Raw genomic sequence first — 24163 nt, forward strand, 5'->3', positions numbered from 1 at the left:
TTCTCTCAACTGTTTCCTGTTCATTTATTCCAAGAGTTCCTGTTGGAATTTCAGTCTTGAGGCAGAGATGTGGCGCCCTCTAGAGGATTTACAGTGAATCTTCTGTTTCAGAAAAACTACAGCACTGGAGGTGAAGGTAATGTTTGGTGTTGAGTAAAATTTTCCTTCTTTCAAAAAATAGTTTTTAGAATCTGAAATGTTTTTTTCATACTGAGGCTTAAAATGTTAATTTTTAAATATTACACAAAATACTGTAAATGCAAACAATCAAATATATCTGAGAATATAAATTAAATAAATAGAAATAAAATCTACTACAGTAGAAGAAACGCCCACTATTGATGAACTTCTGCCATTTATGCTGGCAAACAGCGACACAGACATTATTCATTATTAAAGCCGACTGAATTATTGATAGATGAAGATTTTAGAGAAGGAAAGTCAAACTGTTGCTTCAGTTATTTCATACTAATCTAGGTGGTTTATAATAGTAAAGCTAAAGCTAACAGTCAACCAACCACCAAGCCAGCTAATCATAAAACCAACCAACCAACCAACCAACATGTCAATTATAGAACCAGCCAGTCAAACCAACCAGCCAATCACAGAACCAACAAATTGACCAACAAATTGACCAACCAGTCAACCAACCGTCTGTCCATCTGCTGGGAATCAAAATTTGCATATATGCCACAAACTGTGATTTTCATTTTCCGTGAGCCATAAATGTAACATATGCTCTGGACTAGCTTTAAGCTAGACAAGGAAACGTGACTTCAGGGCTTTATGGTATGAAAACACAGTGAGTGTGTGTAAGAAAAAAATTATTAAAATGGAGAGAAAGAAATAAAGAGGAAGAGAGGAATGCAGATATGAAAGCAGCTTCATTTTATGATGTTGTTCAAACTTTGCATAAGAGACAAATCAAACAGATCACAGCATTAAACCATCAAAAATGACAAAGATCAACATTATTTACAGCAAACAATCAGCAACTCTTCAATTAAAACCATTAACCAAACACATGAAACAAGGATGACTGAGTTATTTATTTAACCAACATATTAAATAATGAAGCTGTTTTTCCTACTTGTTCGGTGATCAGGCTCACTGAGATTTGAAATGATGTCAGAGGACCAGTCCAAGGCTCCCAGGTCTCTGGTTCAGCCCAACTCTGACTGTTTCCAGGTTACATTCAGTCCTTCAGCTTCCTTTCTCCATCCAACAAGACATCCATCTGTTTCTCCATCCAACAAGACATCCACCTGTTTCTCCATCCAACAAGACATCCATCTGTTTCTCCGTCCAATACTACAGTTGTTATGCTCTGAGTTTTACTGCAGAGGTTAGTTTTAGTCTTCATTGCAGTGAATGCTGGGAAATGTGGTCCAATCAGTTTGGTTGAGGAAACGTCCGTCCGTCCGTCCGTAAAAACAACCAGTAATTAAACAAACCAACCAATCCAATATCTGATCAATAAATCAATCAATGCAATCAATAAGTAGTCTTAATCTGTAGTTCTTCACATTTCTCAAAATGCTTCAGGGGTTTTCTTTGGATATTTTTTAACTGCTTTCCATACATTTTCCCTTTTCATGCCTGACCAGGACATTATTGTCATATAAACATGATGAAACATGAGAAATGAAAAAAAGAAACATTTCAAACCCTAAAGAACTTTTTCTTCAGCAGTTTAATAGTGTCTCTACACCAGTTCACCTCTTCAGTGTGTGTGTGTGTGTGTGTGTGTGTGTGTGTGTGGGTGTGTGTGTGTGTGTGTGTGTACCTTGTCATGGTGTGCAGTCAGTGTCTGTCCACTACAGACTGGAGGGGATTCTCCCTTCACCTCCCATTTCTGCCACTGCAGCTTCTCTGAAAACACAAAGAGACTCCCTAACTAACCAGAGCTTGGAGCACAAAGGTTTCCTTTTGGTTTCTTAGTCTGAATTTAGTCTCAAAAACTGGGAGAGTTGGTTAGAAATCCATAAAAACTGGTTTTTACATGGGGATTCTTTGAATCTTAAAAAGTTTTGATACTTTCAGGTTTTGTACCGCTGATTTTAACATTCCTGTAATGAAATCAGAATCAACATTTTCATGTTTATTTATTGAGTTGAAGACGTTTAAAATAAACACATATTGTGTCATGATGTGTTGCTTCAAAGTGGATCCCAACCTGAGCCAAAGTTTACCTGTGTTCAGAGCATAAAGGTCCTTACAAAACGTTCCTCCTGCTCCGTAACCACCAAACATGAAGAGCTGATCTCCAGCCTGAGTGAAACTCTGCCCCCATCTGGAGAGGCAGAAACAGACGATATGAATATCCAGGATGTGACTCAGTGATTAAAGTGGATCAATGTGATTTGATCTGATTGAGTCTCACAGGGCAGGAGGAAGCGATCCGCTGGTTTTAACCGGAGTCCAGGTGACAGACACTGAAACAAAGTCAGGATCCAGACTTCAGTCCAACATGCTTCATTTTCTCTGGACAGAAATGATTCAGGATGAGTTTTTAACCTGTGTTGAAGACCAGGAGGTCGTCGGTTGGCTCGCCCTCCAGCCGCCCTCCGTACATGTAGATGTTGTCTCCAGCGGCAGCAGAGCCGTACCGGAGAACCCTGGGAGCCACGCCGCCGGCTGACAGGCATTCCCAGGCCAAAGACACTGCAGAGAACATGGAACGTCATCAGAACGCCGAGAGACGTGAAGCTAAAGACCAAACCAGGAGGGAAGGAGGCGATGGGGCACTGGCCTCACCGACGTCGAAGCTGTAGACGCCTGGGAGGCATTCGGACGCTTCAGGACTGGAGGATCCTCCAAACAGATACAGCTTCCCTCTGACGACGCTGAGCAGCAGACGATGTCTCATCACATCAGGGCCAAACATCAACAGTGCAGTTGGGTTTTCAAAGGTTGGTCAAACTTTCTTTGGACATAAGCTGCTTTTCCCCAGTTAATGTCCCATATTTGTACCTGTGCAGTTAGTGATTAACTCATTAGCGCTTCTATGTCCAGCAGGCAGAAAATAGCAAGGAGGCGTGTCCTTTTTGTTGCAACAATCTTTCCATTCAAGTATTCAAGGATCCTTGAATATTTAGAAAGTTATGATTCTGGAGATTCCAATAATAAATACAAACCAAGGATACAATCATAACACAGTAAACCCTTTAGCCAAGTCCAGTGATGGAAACACTTCCTCTACTGCGCTAATCGCACAGCTAACTTTGAACACCTTTAGCACACTTAGCTTTAGCATTAGCTTTTGGATAAATTCTAAAGCACTAATTTACTTTTGTAAACTTTTGTACAGTTTTGTAAACTTTCAGTTGAATAAAGTTTGACATCTGAAGTAGTTAGAAGTTTATGTCCATGCTCTTATTTTGAAGTGGTTGAAGACTGCTCAGCAGTTTCATTTCATTTCCCTAACAAAGGAAAGGAAACTGTTTTTTGTGACTCTGTTTCCTATTAAAGGAAAATAAATTAAAGTAAAAACCTGGATGAATACTTTGTGTTGCAATTCACCCCAATATTGTTTTTAAATCTCCACCAACTTCCTGGACTGTGATCAAGGGCCACTCAGAATTGTTCCAAGGGCCGTAAATGGCCCCACGGCCACACTTTGGACACCTCTGCTCTAGATCTTGCTGGGACATTAGTCCTTTAATCCTGGAAATGTTCTTCAGGTGATAGAAGGCTGATTTTGTAACCGTCTTTATGTGGCTCTGGATGTCCAAACCCAGATTTCAGCCTGATCTCTGGTTTCCAGCTGTGATAACTGAAGCTGTGGTTCCAGATCGTTCCTCTTTAGGTTCACAGACAATGACTTCAGTTTAGTTTCTGTAGAAAGTTTTGTCACCTGTTCTGATTCATCGCTACCTCCATGCTACCTGCTGGCGGCCATGTTGGAGTGGGATTTACCAGAGTGTGTGTCCTTCTCTGGCCGACGGGATTTCTCCGCTCTGAGGAATCTCCTCCCAGGTCACATCATCAGGAGTCACTGCAATCATCAAACCTGGGAATCATTTCCAGATCGCAGCTACGTCACAGAGAAACTTCATGAGTTCACAGCCAAACTGCAACGTTTAGCAAGAAACAGCAAATAAGAAAAACTATTTTTAATGGACAACAGGCTTACTGGACAGTCTGTTGTGTTTTTTGTCAACATTAAAGCATAAAATGAAACACTGAAGGCTACATGCTATTGGTCTGCTACCTGTTAGCATGTAGAAGTCAGAGAAGTAAACAGGACTGACCTAAAGAAGGAAAACAAAGTTAATAAATTAAGATTTAATTTCCTTTAAATGTACCAAAAGGAGAGTAAATGATCATAAATGTGTTTCTTGTTTTAGTTTGAGTGTTTTCGTCACCTCTGGGCTGATGCTACTCGCTCCTCCGAACAGAAAGGCGATGCTTCCAGCCACAGCTACAGCGTGACCATGTCTGCAGAAACATGCTCAGTTTAAAACACGTCGGCGTCACAAAGTGTTATTCACTTTAATTAGCTGCTCCTGACGTCACTTCAGGGCCGGACCAAGCCTGTTTGGGGCCCCAAGCAGATTTTTGGGGGCCCCATTTCAACATCTCAACATCAGATGCCTTATCGTTCATAAACTACTCTGTGTAGCGTACTTGCTAGCATTAGCTTAATTTGGAATTAGCTTACATCACATCAGAGTTATTATGGCTGATGATTTTAGACTTACAGGAATAACAAACAAAATAATTATTTGGATTTTGAAATGCAGAGTAGTATTTTAGGTGCCATATTTAATTTAACTGTTTGAAAGTAACTTCAGGTGATAAACACTAAATTTACAATTAAAACAGGTTAATATTTTATTTTTCCCCAACAGAGGCAGCAGCCATCAACAGAGAGAGATTAACTATTATTGTGTCACAACTATAAAAACAATATGGAAATTGTTTTTTCCATGTTTAATAGCATTTAGTTTGAATTATTTAATGTTATTTTAAATATATATATATCTTAATTATGCTAGCTTGGTGCTCTTGGTGCCCTAAGCAGCCGCTCAACTTGCATTGCCTTGGGCCGGCCCTTCGTCACACTGACCTGGGACTCGGAGGTTCTCCTCTGATTTCTTTCTCCAGCCAGTGGCCGCTGGCTAAAGCCATCTTCACCTCTGATTTCACTTCTGCTCCTCTTCCTGTCACATTTATATCACAGATACTTTATATTTACTTTCATATTCCTTCTGTTTGCGTTTGTAGCAAAACGGTAAATCTAGATGTAATGACGCCTTTTGTCCGCTAGAAGGCACTAAAAGCTGCCAAATAACTTCCCATCATGATGCAGGTTTTACAGACAGAGAAAAGTTTGATTCATAAAACCATAATCAGGATAAAACTCACCTGCTGAGATCTGGAGGTCTCAGTTCAGAGTCTCTTCTTCTGTTGTTCTCTGGTTGTTTCACTGAAACCAACAATAAGAGATCCGGCTCAGGTTACAGGTAAACCTACACCTGGCCACTGTTGCCATGCAACCGCGTCCAAATACAGCATACAGTACATTTACTGAAAAAACTACACAGGTGATCTAACTTTAAAAAATAATCTGTTACAAGTAATCAAATTTATCCAATTTATTAAGTTTATTAATTTGTCATGTCAAATATAAATAAAATACATTTAATAAGCTTAATTTAATTGCATGTAACAACTTAAACTTTTTTTAAAGTTGGAGCTACATTTTCTTTTTTCAGCCTTTATATTGTTTTGTTATATTTTTCAGTTTATTTATTTAACATTTCTTGGTTATGATGTCGCTGCATTTGCTCTTGAACTTCTAAAAATGGTCATGACTTCCGGCTAACCAGTTTAGTGAATCCTCGTTTTTTTTCCCTCAGGTTTGGCAGAACTGAACTTGTAGTCCAAGTTCAGTTCAACAAGTCAAAATGTTTGGTTGTAGCTCGTATCAACACTCAGGATTCCTCACATCGCCCCCCGGCATCAGAGGCTTTTAAAGTGTCTGGTTACATTTTATTTTTCTCAGGAATTTTCCCACATCAGTGAGGTTTGTCCATTTTGGTATCAAGAAGGATTTTGTGAAAGACTTTGTCTGATTGAGGCATCAGTTGCTTCTGTTTACTGAAACAAGGAACACAGCAAAGCGGTAAGCTGCGGTTCACCGCGTGGCGTCATGATGGTGTCCTGGTCATCGGTGTGATGGTAGCATTGAGCCTTCGGTTTCTTTTAGCACTGTGCTAGCTTTTAGCTTCCTCCTGGAGGATATAACTGTGCTGCATGTTTTGGATATAATTATTCGGGTTCCAAGCCGTGGAAGTGAGCGGACGGCCAATACGAGGCCTGGCAGTTTCCCTGCTCCCAGCGAACCCTTTTGGTTTTACTACGTTTTTCATTCTTCTTCTTATTATTATTATGTTTCTCTGCTGATATTCTTATGCAGACTACCTCTTGAAACTTATTACGACTTGTATTTGGTGTGGGTTAAGTACCCACCCCACTTCTCAGATACAAAAATTCAGCCACATTCACCTGCAGGTGGCGCTGTGGTAAGAAATGTGTTTCAGCTCATAACTCCAAAACTAGAAGTCACATTAACAAAATTGATATGGGCAAAGCTTCTTAGAAAGATTATCCAACAGATGAGCCACAGCGCAAAAAATGTCGGTGCTCTAATATTTTTCAGCAGAGAAGCACAAAGATTGCATCAGCCAAAACCAATCTGGGCCCCAAGGATCAGTTCTGAGCCCAATGAAACCAGCACAATATACGCTAAAGAAGAAACAGAAAAAGTTAGTGTGGCAGATTTTTTTACTTTTTGCCCGATTAGAACGTAACAGCTAATTAAACATGGCTACACACGCAGCTGAACATTAAGTTGGCCGTAATTTTGGAATCTTAAAAAATCTCACAATTTCCTTCATACCAGCAACTACAAACACATCGACCATGTCTAGCTAGTTCTTGTCAATATCCACCACTAGGTGACGCTGTAAAATTGTGAAATATGCTGCGCAAAAACCACACATCAGATGTTTGCCAAACTTTGCACAAACCTCCAGGCCATAGGTCTTAGCTGACATTTTTAACATGGTTGGTTGAAGTGGGGGAGGTGTTATTTTCAAAAATGTGACAAATCCTTCACCTGACCTCCAAACTTTAAAAAACCCCAAACAATCACACGTTCATCCACATGAGCTCAAATTTTCAGGATGCTTTCATTAAATTGTTCTCAACATTTCATGCTCTCTGGCCACATCTTCAAAAGGTTCACTCTGGTTTTTCACAAGTTTGTGTTTAACACAAATATCTGCATCTTCCACAATCCTTCCACAATCATAAATAAATGGCTCCCAGTGGTGGAACACATCAGCCGTAGTCATTCTGCAATGTTTGGGAAGAATCTGAGCTTCTTTCTCAGAATAACACCAAATCAAGCATCGACTTTAAATGCTGTTAATGTTTAATGTTTTCTGCATTTATACTTCAACAGACCAGCAGGCCAGCATAAATGACAAGTGTAGGTTTGAAAAAGGTCTTAGCTCTTAATTATATTTATAGATAAGAAATAATACTCAGAGACGAGTCCTTTTGCTGCAGGCCATGGCGGGTGGAGATTTATTACATTGTTCCACAGATCATCTTACAGTACAAAGTCAAAACTCCCCCAAATCTCTCCGTATTCTTAGAGTCATTCTGTTTTATAGAATCTCATTTTCACTGGTGTAAGTTGGTAAGTTTTGACCAACAGCATTACTGCCCGTGTTTGACGTGTGTCCTTACGTAAGAACTCCATCAGCTTTTAAATGAGTGTGTATTGGAGTTTCTTTGGGCATATTCAGACCTATTGATCTCCAACATCTGCTACGTTTCAAAAGTGCTAAACAAGCCAATTATTATTCTTATCTATCCAAACAGTTTATTTCCCAGACATTCTTTCCGTCTCTCTTTGGCTTTGCACGCCAGAGAAGTTGGGAGGCTAAGTCCGATTGACCTTTTATGGCGCCAGATTTCCTCAGTAAAAAACAACTCCATTAAGAGTATTTCCACTTCTTCAGATTGACCCAGTCCATTTGACACAATACATTTCTTTTAGGTTAAAACATATCTTAGTGCGAACCCACCAAGCAACATAATTTTTAACTATTAATATAATTATATTCCTCTACATATCCCCCCTAAAATAAGTACAATTATTTTCTAATTAGGAATGATTTTCTTAAAGAGAATTGTATGGGTAGAAGTCTACTTATGAACCAGTGAAGATAAAATGTTAATGTAGATAACACAATTACAAGCTTATTCAATATATTGTTAATAGAATAGAATAGAATAGAAGTACTTTATTCATCCCAGCAGGGAAATTACTTCGCAGTTACAGCATAAGAGACAAGACACAATAACAACTACCACTGAGTAGTAGTTGTAGATAAAATAAAAAATAAAATGCTATAAATTGTAAAAATATGAAATGCTGTTAATTTAAAAAGCAACCTAAGAGCAGTCCTTGCAAAGATTCAAAAAATGCAGATATGTATATGTAAATATATTTACAGCAGTGTGCCATAGTGCAGTTGTGCAAAATCGGACTGATTAGTGCAGAACAATGATTTAGCTTTTATTGTACAGTGAGATGGCCTGTGGCAGGAAGGATTTCCTGTATCTGTCCCTACGGCAGCAGAGCTGGAGCAGCCTATGTGAGAAGGTGCTCCGCTGTCTGTCCACTGTTATATAATTAGGCTACGTCACTCTTTTGGATTTTTTATTTTTATTTTTTTCTTTTTTTTCTTTTTATTAGTTTAATACACAGTTTTTTTGGTTTTGTATTAGAAGGCTTAATCAATTTTTACTGAGGTCTTTTATGAAGACCTCAAAAGGGGGACTGTTAAGGAAAAAATGATTATTTTTAGTGCTTAATATAGTCAATCTTACGACATGTGTAAAAGGTAAATTCAGCACTCTTATTTGGAACAGTTTTCTGTTGAGCATTTGGGATTGAGCAGATGAGCAGGCATTCAGACAAACAGGGGCCAAAATGCAGATCACTCATTGGGGTCTCCCTGCTGTGAGGCCAAACCACGCAGCCATAAAATTAGCATTTTCCTTGGGAAACAGAGACTTTAGATTTCACAGGTATCTGTGAGGTCTTATCTCAGGATTTTACTGTGCCCAGAATGACCGTGGGAGCCACAGGGGGTCAGGGCAGCGGTTTGCTTCTTTGTTTTGCCAGATGGCCTTGGATCTTTGATGTAAATTAGGGGAGTTACAAGTTTCTCTGAGTGCTGAAGGGAGTTTCCAGTTGGTCAACAGGAGGAACGCCTTGAGTGCATAAATTAAATAGAAAATACACCCCCTTAGTATAAGATTACGTGTCAGGAGAGAAAATGCAGAGAGCGGCCACCATTTTGCCTTTTTTACATCGGCTCTCTCCAAAGACGCGTCTTTGCTTTTTGTTTGTCTTTTTTTGTGTTTGTCTGTCTTCCCCTTGTCTGTCTTTATTTTTATGAGAAAAATGCATATCTCTGTTCCTCTGCAGTTTTGTTGTTGATTGCTTTGTATGAGATTAAACTCTGTGATCTGTGACGTCAACGCGCTTTGTTGTTGTCTCACTTTAGTGCACGCCGCCGCCACTCGCCGAGGACTCGGAAGATTAAAGAGGAAAGAGCCAAACGTTTTGTCCAAAGTTAACATAAAATTATCCTCTTTTTTAATACCACTATGTGGTGGAGAGGGTGTTAACGAGTTTATCTTACAGTGAATGTATAATTACAGTGCATTGCTCTCCCATGGCCAACAGTTCCACCTGTATAGGATTGAAAAACCCTGTCTGTGCTTCTTTCGTTCACGGGAAATAATTCTCCTATGGTCCCAGAGGCAACCACCTGCAGGCACAAATGGAACTGCGGACCACAGTACCCGCAATGATTTTCACCCAACATCATCATTGGTCACATTGGCAAGAATTGAACAAGTAGAGATAAGCTTGAATTATAACACTAAACAAGTTCTTAGCAGCGATGGAGGATAACGTAGTGTTGCACAGTTCTTGTCCTCGGGTCGCAGAAGTAAATTGTTGTTCCGGGTTGATGTTCCTTTGATTTTATTGTTCTGCCTCTCACAGTCCTGGTTCAGGGACACATTCTCCATTGTCCATGAGTCTCTGAGTCCAGCACACAAAGGGTCCCTGAACCACCAGTCTCTCTGGGTCGTCCTGAGAAGACAGAAAATACTGACCAGTATCTTGTAGTACAATATGTTCCAATTAAAAGGTCTTCATTACTTGTATAGAGAAATCTTTGATGCCTCCGTTATTGGATTCCAAAGTCCCATTAATAACTCGCATGCGAGCTGCACATAAGGATTTTCCATGTGGCCTGATATATATTTCATTTAACATATTTCATGTCATATTATTACCATCCTCTACATATCCCCCCTATGTAGATATAATTATAATGTATAATATAATTATATTCCTCTACATATCCCCCCTATGTAGATATGTAGAGGAATATAATTATATTCCTCTACACAAGCAATGTTGGTTATTTTGTAAAAATATTCAGATTTTTAGCACAAAAAGAACATTTTACGAACCTTTTGAATTTCTGACAATATAAAAATCCATAGAAAAAAGAAGAATCACATTGCCTCCATAGTGTAGTCATCCTTTTTGGCCACATGATGGAGCCAAACCCACCTTATCTGGGCCAGCAATAGTGTACAGTTTCACTCAGTTTGCTTCATTTCAGATCAGTTTGTTTCTATCAACTTTAAACAGTTTAATCCATAATCAATAATCCAGTCCTGCCAACCAAATGTGATCATTTGCTCTCAACCAAAAGCCTTCTGGTTGTTTCTTCTTCTCTGGTTGCTAATATCAGTAACTATCTCAGCTGTATCAGACTAAAGACTTTAGAAAAGTGAATAATGGCAAAGATTCAACAGGCTTTATTGTCTCCATACTGCAGTCGTCTTATTTATCCACACAATGGAGTCAAACACACAATATGGAGGCCAGCAACATGTCAAACGGGACTCAAACTGCTTAATTAGAGCTCAGTGTGTTTAAACACATTTAAATAAACTTTAATGGGTTTCATGTACAAGCTGACTGTGAACATCAATAAAGGGTGGTGGCTCACATTGGAGCAATGGGACATTTATTTTCAGGAATGAAAACCTTTGAGGAATGAAAACCTTTGAGGAATAAAAACCTTTGAGGACTGAAAACCTTTGAGGAATGAAAACCTTTGAGGACTGAAAACCTTTGAGGACTGAAAACCTTTCAGGAATGAAAACCTTTGAGGACTGAAAACCTTTCAGGAATGAAAACCTTTCAGGAATGAAAACCAGCCCTCTGCAGGCGGTTCAGGCTTGCAGAGCACCAGTCGCTCTGATGGGAAGCGATGGGGGAGTCGAGCCAAGGGCTGGTCGGCTGGTGAGGGACCCATTATAACTGCTTGCACTTGTAGTTTGACTTTGTTTTCACAATTCTTATCTTGGAGAACATGTGATCCAAATGCATTCAGTCTTGATGCCCCCATTAGCTACCTCCTTAATTATGTTGAGGTCTTGTTTACTTCATTCATGTTGTGGAAGCATAAATATTTTAAAAGGTATCTGATATGCATGGACACTGCAGTTAAACTACACTACATAATGTACTGTAGGTAGTTGGTATGGATGGTGAGGGTGTAAATGCAGTAATGACACCACTGTGGTGCGTTCATTTGAATGCATGGTTCTTCATTCTCCTGGTCTGGATCCAACATGGTAGCAAACTGGATGGTTGTTGACATTTTGAATAAACTTTGGAATAAAAAGTTTCTTTGTCAGTAGATAATTTTATGGCTTGTATCAAACTACAAAAATGTCCAAACAGGGTGGAGTGGAATGCTGTGACCTGGAGCATGGCGCAGCATAAAATGTCTCATTAATATTTCAAAAGACCGAAACCAAATGAGTTGCTCTAAAACGCCTCAGAACAGGGAAACGAGGGTCTGTAGACCTGCAAAGCATTGCAGATCTACTTTATATAGACCATAAATGAAGGATCTACATGTGGAAAGGAAGGATTTAAAAGCCTGACACGTTTAAAAGATCCCAGTACCATGAAAGCTGCATGAACAGCTTGGCTTGGCGCCCCCTGCTGGCTGTGGATCCAAACTGAGACTCTAAAAATGACAGTAAGTTCTGGAAATGGAAACCAAAATAAAACCTCAGAGAAGAAATGAATGGAAATAACATTTATTACAGTTCTGCAGTTATTTCATACATCGTCTCCCTAAAAATGGAAAACAAATTATACAGAGATGAAAAGTCCAAAACTTCTTCCTCTGTTTTGTTTCAAAACCAAAACTAAACTCAGACTAAAGAATCAGAAATGAAAGATTAACGCTGCCCTCCTGCAACAATATTCAGTTTTTGCTGCTTGACAAACATCATGTAGAGTTTATCATTGTTCTGAAATCTTTATAGTAACAAACTGGATGATAATCTCTTAATTATGAAGGTCTGATGAACCAAAGTGTTTGGAACTGAACTGAACAGAAAGTCTCTAGACCAGATTAAAATCTCCTGTTATTAACGATGGACAACATGGACTTAGATTATTATCACAGTATTTTCTGGTATTTACTGAATAATAAAAGTGATAATAGAAAGTTTAAACACAGCATTGATCAGGGAAATAGTCAAAGCAACACAAATAAAAACTTAGAAGTAACTGAAAAGGTCATTTCAGATTCATTCAGTAGTTCAGTTTTATCACTAAGCAGCTACAAATAGACAGCATTCAATTCAACATATTGACATTAATTTCTGCTAGAATGGAAACAATAGTTGGAAAATCAGAGATGAAGAATCTCCAGATGATCAGATCATCTCCAGTTTCCTCTTTAAAACTCACAGTTTCAATCTGATCAATAAGTTTTTATTTGGACTTTGTGATCTTCATGCTGAGATCATCAGAGCTGCTGCTTGATCACTGAGATCTTCATCGGTACGATCTTTAATGTTTTATTAGTGGAGAAGAGTGGAAACATCTTGTGAGTGAAGGTGTGTGTGAAGGTGTGTATGTGTGTGTTAGTATCCAGATCAGAGAAGGACAGCTTTCCTCTGTCCCAGTCCAGATTCACTCTGATCCTCTGGAAATTCTTCTGGACTGAGAGACGAGTGGAAGGAGCTGGTAGAGAAAATGCTGAGTAATTACCTGAAGAGAGATAAATAACCAAACATCCAGACTTTATGTCTCCCTTCCTCTGAACAGACTCTTCCAACACACCAAGGCTCCAGGCTTTACTGTCTCCAACATCAACATCCCAGCTGTGGTTCCCTGAGTTAAAACCATCAGAACTCACAACAGACCAGCACCAGTAATAATCAAATCTCTCTGGATTATCAGGAAGCTGCTGTTCCTCTCCTATTCTAAAGCTGGTCAGATCTTCATACAGATGGAGATCTGGACCAGCTGTGTTTGGGTCCAGAACCAGAGGAGTGTAGGTCACCATGTTCTCCATGTTGCTCCAGATGTTGAAGGCCAGGTTGCCCAGATGTTTGGCCTGGTCTATCAGAGCTCCTGAGGGCAGCTGTGGATCCTCCAGCAGGGGGCAGCGCTGGACTCTTTCCACTGCAGCCTTGTAGTTGTGCAGGAATGAGACGTCTTCAGCTCTCAGCTCCTCCTCTGTGGCTCTGACTGTGTCTGAAAGAGCTGCTATCTCTCTGCTCAGAGCCTCCATCTTCTCCTTCATCATCCCTCTCTTCTGCTCCTCTTCCTCCCTCAGTGCAGCCAGCCTGGCCTCCTCTTCCTCTGCTAGAAACTGATGAAGCTGCTTAAACTGCTCCATAATCTGCCTCTCTGTGTGTCGGGCCTGGACCTTCAGGTGTTCTGCTGTCTGATCAAACTCCTCCTGAACTTTCTTCCTGAGCTCCAGCTTCTTCTTTAAAGGCTCCAGAGTTTCCTGAAGGTTCTTCTTGTGTTGCTGAGCAGCTTCATCGATGGGTTTGAATTTATGGTTTTTGTGTAAATCTGAATCTCTGCAGACGAGACAAACTGGCTGCTGATGGTCCAGACAGAAGAGTTTGAGTTTCTCAGAGTGCAGAGAGCAGAGATCCTCTGAAGCTCTCTGCTCTCTCTGCTGTAAGAAAGACTCACAGAGATTCTTCAGAGCCAGATTTAAAGGTGGATGATCTCTTGAAGATCTCCTTGTACAAACTGGACACTCTCTCCCTGGTTTGTCTCTCCAATATTTCTGCAGACACTCCTTACAGAAGCTGTGGCTACATGACAGAAGAACCGGATCCTTAAATATTTCCAGACAGACCGGACAGCAGAGATCATCGTCTGATCTGGAAGCCATTTTGTCTCAGAGTGAAGCTGAAACCACAGCAGACAGAAAGTCAAACCAGGAAGTCAGTTTCTCTCCTGTAGAAACTTTCTGAACTTACTTTGACTTTGATTGTCTTGTTTTTCCTCCTGCAGCAGTCTGTGTTTCAGTGTCTAGTTGCTCAGTTCTCTCTCTGTTCTCCTTGTTCAGTGTTAGTTTGATTTCAGTCGGAGACGAAGGCAGGTGTCAGAGTTCCTCCTCAGGGTGTTTAGTCAATGAGTTTTTCTTTCTAAACCGTTTCCTGTTTTTTCTAACAGTTCCTGTTTGAAGAGGAACTTGAGTCAGAGATGTGGCGCCCAGTAGAGGATTTTATGTAAAGCTGTAGTTTTGGAAAATCAACATAGTTCTGGTGGTGATATTAGTTTTTGGCATTGAATGAAATTTTCTGCCATTTTTTTTCAAACTGCGCCTGGAAATCCAAATAATGGAAATATTACACCAAATGCTATACATGAAAACCAAAATAAAATATATTTATTGTCTGAAAATAAATATATTTAGAATTATAAATAATAATAATGAATTAAGTAATTAAAAATAAAATCTACTACAGTAGAAGAATTACCCACTATTGATACCTGATGATTCTCCTCCACCAAAGCTGGCAAAGAGCGACACAGACATTACTCTTTATTAAAGCCGACTGACTGATTGCTAATTGAAGATCTGAGTGAAGGAGTCAAACTGTTGCTTCAGTTATTTCATACTTCTAATAGTTATGGTCAGGTAATTTCTGTTTTGTTGCCATAGCTAAAGCAAAGGCAGCTGGATTGTTTCAATAACATATGTGCTAAAGTGGCAGTGCTATGAGATTTCCAGTCACTTGGTGCCATTTTGTAGCACAATCAAGAAATTATATCAGTTGTTTTGAAAATGCTTATTATATCAGATATGAATAAAAAGAAATTTGCTTTTGTAATTTTGTTCTTGAATTTGTGCCTTTGTCTCTTTAAGAACCTCCTATTCTTTCCAACTCCAGCTTCATGAAATCATCACAACATGGCTCCTCTATTAACCTTTATCAACATTTTTACCAGTGTTGAACTGAGAAGTAGCTCCTATAATGAGCTCAGCAGATACAATGCTCCACCAGGTGTTTGCTAATTGTTGCTGGCTAGTTTGAAGGAGCTGAGCGGGGGAGTAACAAGGAGGGGAGCTCTATGATGCGGAAGGTCTGAAACTGCAGCTCTGAGGAGGAGCTGTGTCTTGAAGGCGGAGCTAGGTCCACCCAGGCGTTTTTCACAGCTGAATGGATTTCTCAAGGAAACTTGACTTCAGGGCTTCTGTCAGTCCAAGTGCGCGAGCTAAAGGTGCTAGCTTGCAGGTGCTAGCTAATGGTGCAGAGAGGCCGGGTCCGTAGTAGCGATGGGCCAGACGACACAGAAACCTCGGTACATGTGCCAAGCAAACAAGATGAACCCCCGTGTCGGAGTCCATATCACTTTAAGGAAAACCACATGACCGATACACTTTCTGTGTCGTTTGGTTGTGAACGCATCAAATTGTATTTATGAGGGAGAAACTGTGCCGTCACGTTTGTGGGTTTTGTTGGATGGAGATACATTTTGTCCTTTGCTCTGTGTTGGTTTTTGGCTCGTATTTGAATACCTGCATGGATCAACAGAGGAAGAGGAAGATTTCTCCTGTGTGGGATCAATTTGATCTTTTCATGGAGAATAAGGTAAATTATTATTCTGTGTGTTACGGCCCCTGGCCTCTTGAGGCTGTGCAGGCTCTTCTCATTGTTATGCAGGTTCAGCTGTGAGAGCACATCTTCTGATTGGCTGCCTGGAAGTTGCAGTGCCGAGCCAAAAGGCCTCGTCTGTGGAGGATCTCCAAGATGGTCCTAGTGTGGAGGCAGCAGTGAGTGACCGGGGGAAGACACCTCATACACTCCCTCGCTATGATCCACTGTCCTCTGTGAGTTCAGAAGGACGAGATGGAGCTCGTTTGAAGGTGCGGTTGGCACGTCTCCAAATGGAGGCTGAGGAAAAGCCCAGGATAGAAGAGCTCAGCTGGAGCTTGAGGTCAGGAGGCTGGAAATAGAGGCTGATAAAGCTATAAAGCTGCGCAAACTTGAGCTGGAGGCCCAGACTCGAGCACCCTCTGCCTCTATCACACCAGGTTCCACCACCATGTCTGCTATGCCATCCGACATCAGTAAGTGTATTTCTCTAGTACCTGCTTTCAGAGAACCTGAGGTGGACTCATACTTTGCAGCATTTGGATGCATTGCTGGTGCTTTGCAATGGCCTAGAGAAACCTGGCCTCTTTTGTTACAATATAAGTTTTCTGGTAAAGGTCAAGAGGTGTTGGCAGCTCTTCCTTTAGAAGATAACTTAGATTACGATCTGGTTAAAGCTGTTGTCTTACAAGCTTATGAGTTGGTCCCAGAAGCTTATATACAGAAGTTTCGACAGCAGAAGAAAACTGATGGAAAAACACATTTTGAGTTTGCCAGAGAGAAATGCATTCTCTTTGATAAATGGTGTGCTGCATCCAAGGTCAACAATTATGACACTTTACGTGAGCTAATGTTGTTGGAAGACTTTAAGAAGTGCATTCCAGAGCGGGTGGTGTTGTATCTAAATGAACAGAAGGTGATTACTCTAGCGTCTGCTACTGTTCTTGCTGATGAGTATGCTCTTACCCATAAGTCCTTCATTCTTAATGAAAAGTCACATGTTAGCTCTGTGCCACAGTCCCCGATGGTTAAAACCACAGTTCCAAAAGAAAACCGTGAATGTTTCTACTGTAACAAACCTGGACATGTCATCGTTGATTGTTTAGCTTTAAAACGCAAAACAGCCAAATTCACAGCATACTAAATGTGTTGTTTTTGTGAAAAAAAGAACCCTGTAATAAGAGCACATGATTGTGGTGACAAACTACCTGATCCCTGTTTTGAACCATTCATTTTCGATGGCTTAATCTCACTGACAGCTGATCCCTCTGATTTAAAGCCAGTATGTATCCTGAGAGACCCTGGAGGTTCCCAGTCAGTCATTCTTGGAAATGTGTTACTTTTCTCACATGAGAGTACATGTAGTTACAACTCTGTTCTGAGGGGGATAGAGATGGGCCACGCTCCACTAATGGCTGCATTGAGCACGTTTTGCAGAGCACAGCTTTTGGAAGCGGGTCTGAAGCATGACACGGCAACTCTCAGCTCCTGTTCAATGTTTAGCTGAAACCTGGACTTGGTCTTTAGTGCAGCAGCAGCAGAGAAGCCAGTCTCACAAAGATATGATGTTGCAAAAGGAATAAAAACGCCGACAGCCTTCTGCCCTAAGAGTGGATCCTCCCTCTCTACACTCAGCATGAATTCACTCAGTGTCTGTGATGTGAACCTCAGTCTCAATGTGGAGTCAGATGTCATGTCGATGAACTGGTCCTCCTCTGCAGAGCTGAAACCAGTAGGAGCTGGTTCATTAAAAGGATCTCTGACCCAGTCATACTGGGAACTGTTTTCAGGAAAGAATCCCATCAATGATGAAATATGTTGCTTGATGCAGGGAATCACTGAGGTGGCATCATCCTCAGCACTGTCCACAAATTCATGCAGGTTCCCCAATGAGTCAGTATTTCCTTCATCAAGTCGCCTGCTCCACATCGAGAGCTTTCGAGTCAAAGAGCTGATCTTGTCTGTGACCTGAGGGAGGGGTTTATCTTTCCCTTGCAGCTGTAGATTCACTTCATTAAGCCTTCCTAATATGTCACTCAGGTAGGCCAGTTTTGCCAGAAAGTTCTCATCACTACATTTTTCTGTGACTTCATACTTGTGCTCCTGAACCAAAAACATTCTCATCTCCTCTCTGATCTCAAAAACTCAGGACAAAACTTTTCCTGGTGACGGCCACCGTGCTTCACTGTGAAACATCACAGCTTGGTGTTCAGCTCCCATCTCCTCACAGATGGCAGAGAAGACTCTTGTTTTTAGAGGTCTGGTCTTTATAAAATTGACCACACCTATGATGTCAGCCACAACCTCCTTTAATTCAGAGGAAAGGTGCCTTGAAGCCAGTGCTTCTCTATGTATAACACAGTGTGTAAACTTAGCATTGGCTGAGGCCTTTTTGATCAGAGCCTGAACTCTGTTTCTCATCCCTGCCATGGTCTGAGCACCATCACTGCAAACGCCGATGCAGTTCTCCCATTTCAGCCCATTCTCAGTCAGGAAGCAGTCCAGGATTTTGAATAGCTCTGTTTCTGACATATTTACTAAAAAGTAGATCCTCACACAGAGAGTTTGTCACATCAAAATGTACATAAGACACAAACAAACAGTCTTGGTTGCTGCCAGTTGCTTTGTCGAGTTGTAGGGCAAAACATTGTCTTTGAGTTCATCTACCAGCTGTTCTTGAAGATTGTTAGCAGAGTCATTTATACGTCTGGCAACAGAGTCATTGGACAAAGGGATAGTTTTTATTTTTGCAGTACTTTTGTCATCCAGCATGGTAGAGGCCATGTCTAACGCTGCAGGCAGTATCAGCTCCTCCGCTATGGTGTCAGGTTTCTTACACTGAGCAGTTTGGTACGCCATCTTGTAAGATGCTAACAGCACTCGCTGGGTTTCTGACGTAGCGTTCATAAAGTGGGACGATTGCTGGCAATATTCATCAGAAATCAGTCAATTAAAGAAATGGTTTGACAATAAATTATCACTAACATCAGGGTTACAAAAATACTCAAGTTCAAGTTCAGACAGAGGGTGTAACTCTAGAAAGGGTTTATGATAATATGTTTTTCAGAGTGATGAACAAAATCAGTTGGAAACCTCATATTAAACATTTACAGAATAAACTAAGTAGCAGCAAATCAATCCTGGCTAAAGCTGGACATATTCTGGATAATAAATCACTTCATATTCTATATAACTCTCTGATTTAACATATTTAACATATTGTTCAGAGGTGTGGGGAATTAATTAAAGCTCTTTACATCCACTGAGTTTCCTACAGAAACATTGGAATCATCCATAATGTTGGTTATTATGAGAACACAAACCTGTTATTATTAAAATCTAAAACTCTTAAATTGAAGATCTGGTGGAATTTAAAATTGGTCAAATTCTGTTTAAGGCGTCTAATAAACTGCAGCCTGAGCTCATAGAGAGCAAGTTTTATGAAAGAGAAGGAGATAAAACTTCAACTCAAACTTAAGGATTCGCAGTTTAACAACAACAAGAAAGAGTTTTGAATTTCAATTCATGGGGTAAAATTATGGAACAAGTTAAATGAGGAGTTAAAACAAAGTCAGAATTTAATACAATTTAAAAGGAAATATAAGGAGGTCATTTTCACAAGATATAGAAATATAGCTGAGAGTTGGCACTAATGTGTTTCCGTAAACTGAGGCTAACGCATATGAGTGTGTGGGTATGGATGTATATATTTAGACATATGTAAACCCAGATAAAATGGAAAATTAATGAACCAGTTTATTTTTAGTTTTGATTGGATTTATTAATGAGGGCCCATCTGAAAATATTGTCTGAGTTTATGGGGTCAGAGGTCATCAGTTTCTTTCTTCTTCCTGCTCCTTTTCCAGCATGTTAAGATTACTGTGGTACAAAAATATGTCTTTTTCATTCCTTGTTCTAGTGCATGATTTTATACTACTATCATGTTGGAAATAAAGTTTCATTCATTCATTTTAACCCTGATGGACGAGAGAGCAGACAGACGGCCACCAGGAAACGGATCAGCATCCAGTCTAGAACCTTCCTGTAATAGAACGGACCTGATCAATATATGGAGAAATAAACATTTTGATTCCAATGTTTAACATGGAGGAACAGGGACAGATCTCAACAGTCTCACTTTGACTTTTGGCTGATTTCTTTGGATATTGTAGATAAAGTGATGGACTCAGAGATAGAACCTTCTATCCTTACAGACCACAAGGCCATTATTATTAAAATAGATAGAAATTAACCTGCCACAATCAGAGGAAACATTACTGGACATTTAATACAACTTTGCAACAAAACAAAGAATTTACAAACAAGTTGCTCTAAAAGGCCTCAGAACAGGAAGATGAGGGTCTGTGGAGCTACAATAACCAGGAATCAGACCAAAGCATTGCAGTTATACTTTAACTAGACCATAAGTGAAGGATTCACATGTGAAAAGGATTTAAAAGCCTGATATGTTTAAAAGATCCCAGAACCATGAAAGATACATGAAGGGCTTGCCTCGGCGCCCCCTGCTGGCTGAACCAAATGCCTTCAAATGAAACTAAAACCATCAGAAGAAACAAACTGGAGTTTGGAGGAGGTTCTACTATTTGACACAACAGTGAATGAATCAGAAATGATTTGATGCTAATTTGATTGATTCCATCACATTCTGACTTTCAAACTGTGGATCCAAACTGAGACTCTAAAAATGACAGTAAGTTCTGGAAATGGAAACCAAAATAAAACCTCAGAGAAGAAATGAATGGAAATAACATTTATTACAGTTCTGCACTTATTTCATACATCATCTCCCTAAAAATGGAAAACAAATTATACAGAGATGAAAAGTCCAAAACTTCTTCCTCTGTTTTGTTTCAAAACCAAAACTAAACTCAGACTAAAGAATCAGAAATGAAAGATTAACGCTGCCCTCCTGCAACAATATTCAGTTTTTGCTGCTTCACAAACATCATGTAGAGTTTATCATTGTTCTGAAATCTTTATAGTAACAAACTGGATGATAATCTCTTAATTATGAAGGTCTGATGAACCAAAGTGTTTGGAACTGAACTGAACAGAAAGTCTCTAGACCAGATTAAAATCTCCTGTTATTAACGATGGACAACATGGACTTAGATTATTATCACAGTATTTTCTGGTATTTACTGAATAATAAAAGTGATGATAGAAAGTTTAAACACAGCATTGATCAGGGAAATAGTCAAAGCAACACAAATAAAAACTTAGAAGTAACTGAAAAGGTCATTTCAGATTCATTCAGTAGTTCAGTTTTATCACTAAGCAGCTACAAATAGACAGCATTCAATTCAACATATTGACATTAATTTCTGCTAGAATGGAAACAATAGTTGGAAAGTCAGAGATGAAGAATCTCCAGATGATCAGATCATCTCCAGTTTCCTCTTTAAAACTCACAGTTTCAATCTGATCAATAAGTTTTTATTTGGACTTTGTGATCTTCATGCTGAGATCATCAGAGCTGCTGCTTGATCACTGAGATCTTCATCGGTACGATCTTTACTGTTTTATCAGCGGCGAAGAATGGAAACATCTTGTCAGTGAAGGTGTGTGTGAAGGTGTGTATGTGTGTGTTAGTATCCAGATCAGAGAAGGACAGCTTTCCTCTGTCCCAGTCCAGATTCACTCTGATCCTCTGGAGTTTCTTCTGGACTGAGAGACGAGGGGTTGGACCTACTAGAGAACATGCTGCGTAGTTACCTGAAGTTAACTCTAGAGTCCACAATCCAGACTCTATTACTGTCTTCCTCTGAACAGACTCTTCTAACACACCAAGTATCCAGAATGAACTGTCTCCAACATCAACATCCCAGCTGTGGTTCCCTGAATTAAAACCCTGAGAACTCAGAACAGCACGCCAACAGTAACGAAACCTCTCTGGATTATCAGGAAGCTGTTGATCCTCTTCTCTCCACCCATTGGTCAGATCTTCAGACAGATGGAGTTTTGGACCAGCCGTGTTTGGGTCCAGAACCAGAGGAGTGTAGGTCACCATGTTCTCCATGTTGCTCCAGATGTTGAAGGCCAGGTTGCCCAGATGTTTGGCCTGGTCTATCAGAGCTCCTGGGGGCAGCTGTGGATCCTCCAGCAGGGGGCAGCGCTGGACTCTTTCCACTGCAGCCTTGTAGTTGTGCAGGAATGAGACGTCTTCAGCTCTCAGCTCCTCCTCTGTGGCTCTGACTGTGTCTGAAAGAGCTGCTATCTCTCTGCTCAGAGCCTCCATCTTCTCCTTCATCATCCCTCTCTTCTGCTCCTCTTCCTCCCTCAGTTCAGCCAGCCTGGCCTCCTCTTCCTCTGCTAGAAACTGATGAAGCTGCTTAAACTGCTCCATAATCTGCCACTCTGTGTGTTGGGCCTGGACCTTCAGGTGTTCTGCTGTCTGATCAAACTCCTCCTGAACTTTCTTCTTGAGCTCCAGCTTCTTCTTTAAAGGCTTCAGAGTTTCCTGAAGTTTCTTCCTGTGATGCTGAGCAGCTTCATCGATGGGTCTGAATCTGTGCTTGGTGTGTAAATCTGAATCTCTGCAGACGACACAAACTGGCTGCTGATGGTTCAGACAGAAGAGTTTGAGTTTCTCAGAGTGCAGAGAGCAGAGATCCTCTGAAGCTCTCTGCTCTCTCTGCTGTAAGAAAGACTCAATCAGGTTCTTTAGTCCCAGATTAAAAGGTGGAAGACCTTTAGAAGATCTCCTTTTACAAAGTGGACACTCTCTCCCTGGTTTCTCTCTCCAATATTTCTGCAGACACTCCTTACAGAAGCTGTGGCTACATGACAGAATAACCGGATCCTTAAATATTTCCTGACAGACCGGACAGCAGAGATTATCGTCTGATCTGGAAGCCATTTTGTCTCAGAGTGAAGCTGGAATCACAGCAGACAGAAAGTCAAACCAGGAAGTCAGTTTCTCTCCTGTAGAAACTTTCTGAACTTACTTTGACTTTGATTGTCTTGTTTTTCCTCCTGCAGCAGTCTGTGTTTCAGTGTCTAGTTGCTCAGTTCTCTCTCTATTCTCCTTGTTCAGTGTTAGTTTGATTTCAGTCGGAGACGAAGGCAGGTGTCAGAGTTCATCCTCAGGGTGTTTAGTCAATGAGTTTTTTTCTCTCAACTGTTTCCTGTTTTTTCTAACAGTTCCTGTTGGAATTTCAGTCTTTAGACGGAGATGTGGCGCCCTCTAGAGGATTTACAGTAAATCTGCAGTTTCAGAAAAACTACAGCACTGGAGGTGAAGGTAATGTTTGGTGTTGAGTAAAATTTTCCTTCTTTCAAAAAATTGTTTTTAGAATCTGAAATGTTTTTTCACACTGAGGCTTAAAATGTTAATTTTTAATTATTACACAAAATACTGTAAATGCAAACAATAAAATATATCTGAGAATATAAATTAAGTAAATAGAAATAAAATCTACTACAGTAGAAGAAACGCCCACTATTGATGAACTTCTGCCATTTATGCTGGCAAACAGCGACACAGACATTATTCATTATTAAAGCCGACTGAATTATTGATGGATGAAGATTTTAGAGAAGGAAAGTCAAACTGTTGCTTCAGTTATTTCATACTAATCTAGGTGGTTTTTAATAGTAAAGCTAAAGCTAACAGTCAACCAACCACCAAGCCAGCTAATCATAAAACCAACCAACCAACCAGTTAACATGTCAATTATAGAACCAGCCAGTCAAACCAACCAACCAACCAACCGTCCATCTGCTGGGAAACAAAATTTGCAAAAATTTAAATCAAATATGCCACAAACTGTGATTTTCATTTTCCATGAGCCATAAATGTAACATATGCTCTGGACTAGCTTTAAGCTAGACAAGGAAACTGTTAGGTAAATTGTATTATTAGTATTTATCAAATATTCGTTGTATCATGTAGTCTTGAAGTTACATTTAAATAATGTTTAATTATATGCTTTTCTCTTTTTCTACTATTTTAAGTAATGTTTTTGTGTGTTAAATAACTTTGATTCCTTCCTGTGACTTCCTTGAGATGCCATCAGCAAAGCCTGGGAGATAGCGGAGACAACTCTTCTAGCAGAGTTTATTGCCCAACAATAAACTCTGCCCTCCT

General features: G+C 40.1%; 2 protein-coding genes across 2 annotated transcripts; both read right to left on the minus strand.

Annotated features, from left to right (window-relative positions):
- Positions 1–12153: 12153 nt before the first annotated feature.
- On the minus strand, positions 12154–14593 carry LOC111609566 (nuclear factor 7, brain-like). The gene is made up of 2 exons (XM_023338707.1): positions 14431–14593; positions 12154–14359 (listed from the first exon to the last, which is right to left on the minus strand). The coding sequence occupies exon 2, from the start codon at positions 14340–14342 to the stop codon at positions 12951–12953; it is 1392 nt and encodes a 463-aa protein (XP_023194475.1). The 5' UTR covers positions 14343–14359; positions 14431–14593; the 3' UTR covers positions 12154–12950.
- A 6216-nt stretch (positions 14594–20809) lies between these two features.
- On the minus strand, positions 20810–23184 carry LOC111609540 (nuclear factor 7, brain-like). Its single transcript, XM_023338646.1, has 2 exons — positions 23022–23184; positions 20810–22950 (listed from the first exon to the last, which is right to left on the minus strand). The coding sequence occupies exon 2, from the start codon at positions 22931–22933 to the stop codon at positions 21545–21547; it is 1389 nt and encodes a 462-aa protein (XP_023194414.1). The 5' UTR covers positions 22934–22950; positions 23022–23184; the 3' UTR covers positions 20810–21544.
- Positions 23185–24163: the final 979 nt, after the last annotated feature.

This window comes from Xiphophorus maculatus, chromosome 8 (genome assembly GCF_002775205.1).
Source record: "Xiphophorus maculatus strain JP 163 A chromosome 8, X_maculatus-5.0-male, whole genome shotgun sequence".
In the NCBI taxonomy this organism is placed as follows: Eukaryota; Metazoa; Chordata; class Actinopteri; order Cyprinodontiformes; family Poeciliidae; genus Xiphophorus; species Xiphophorus maculatus.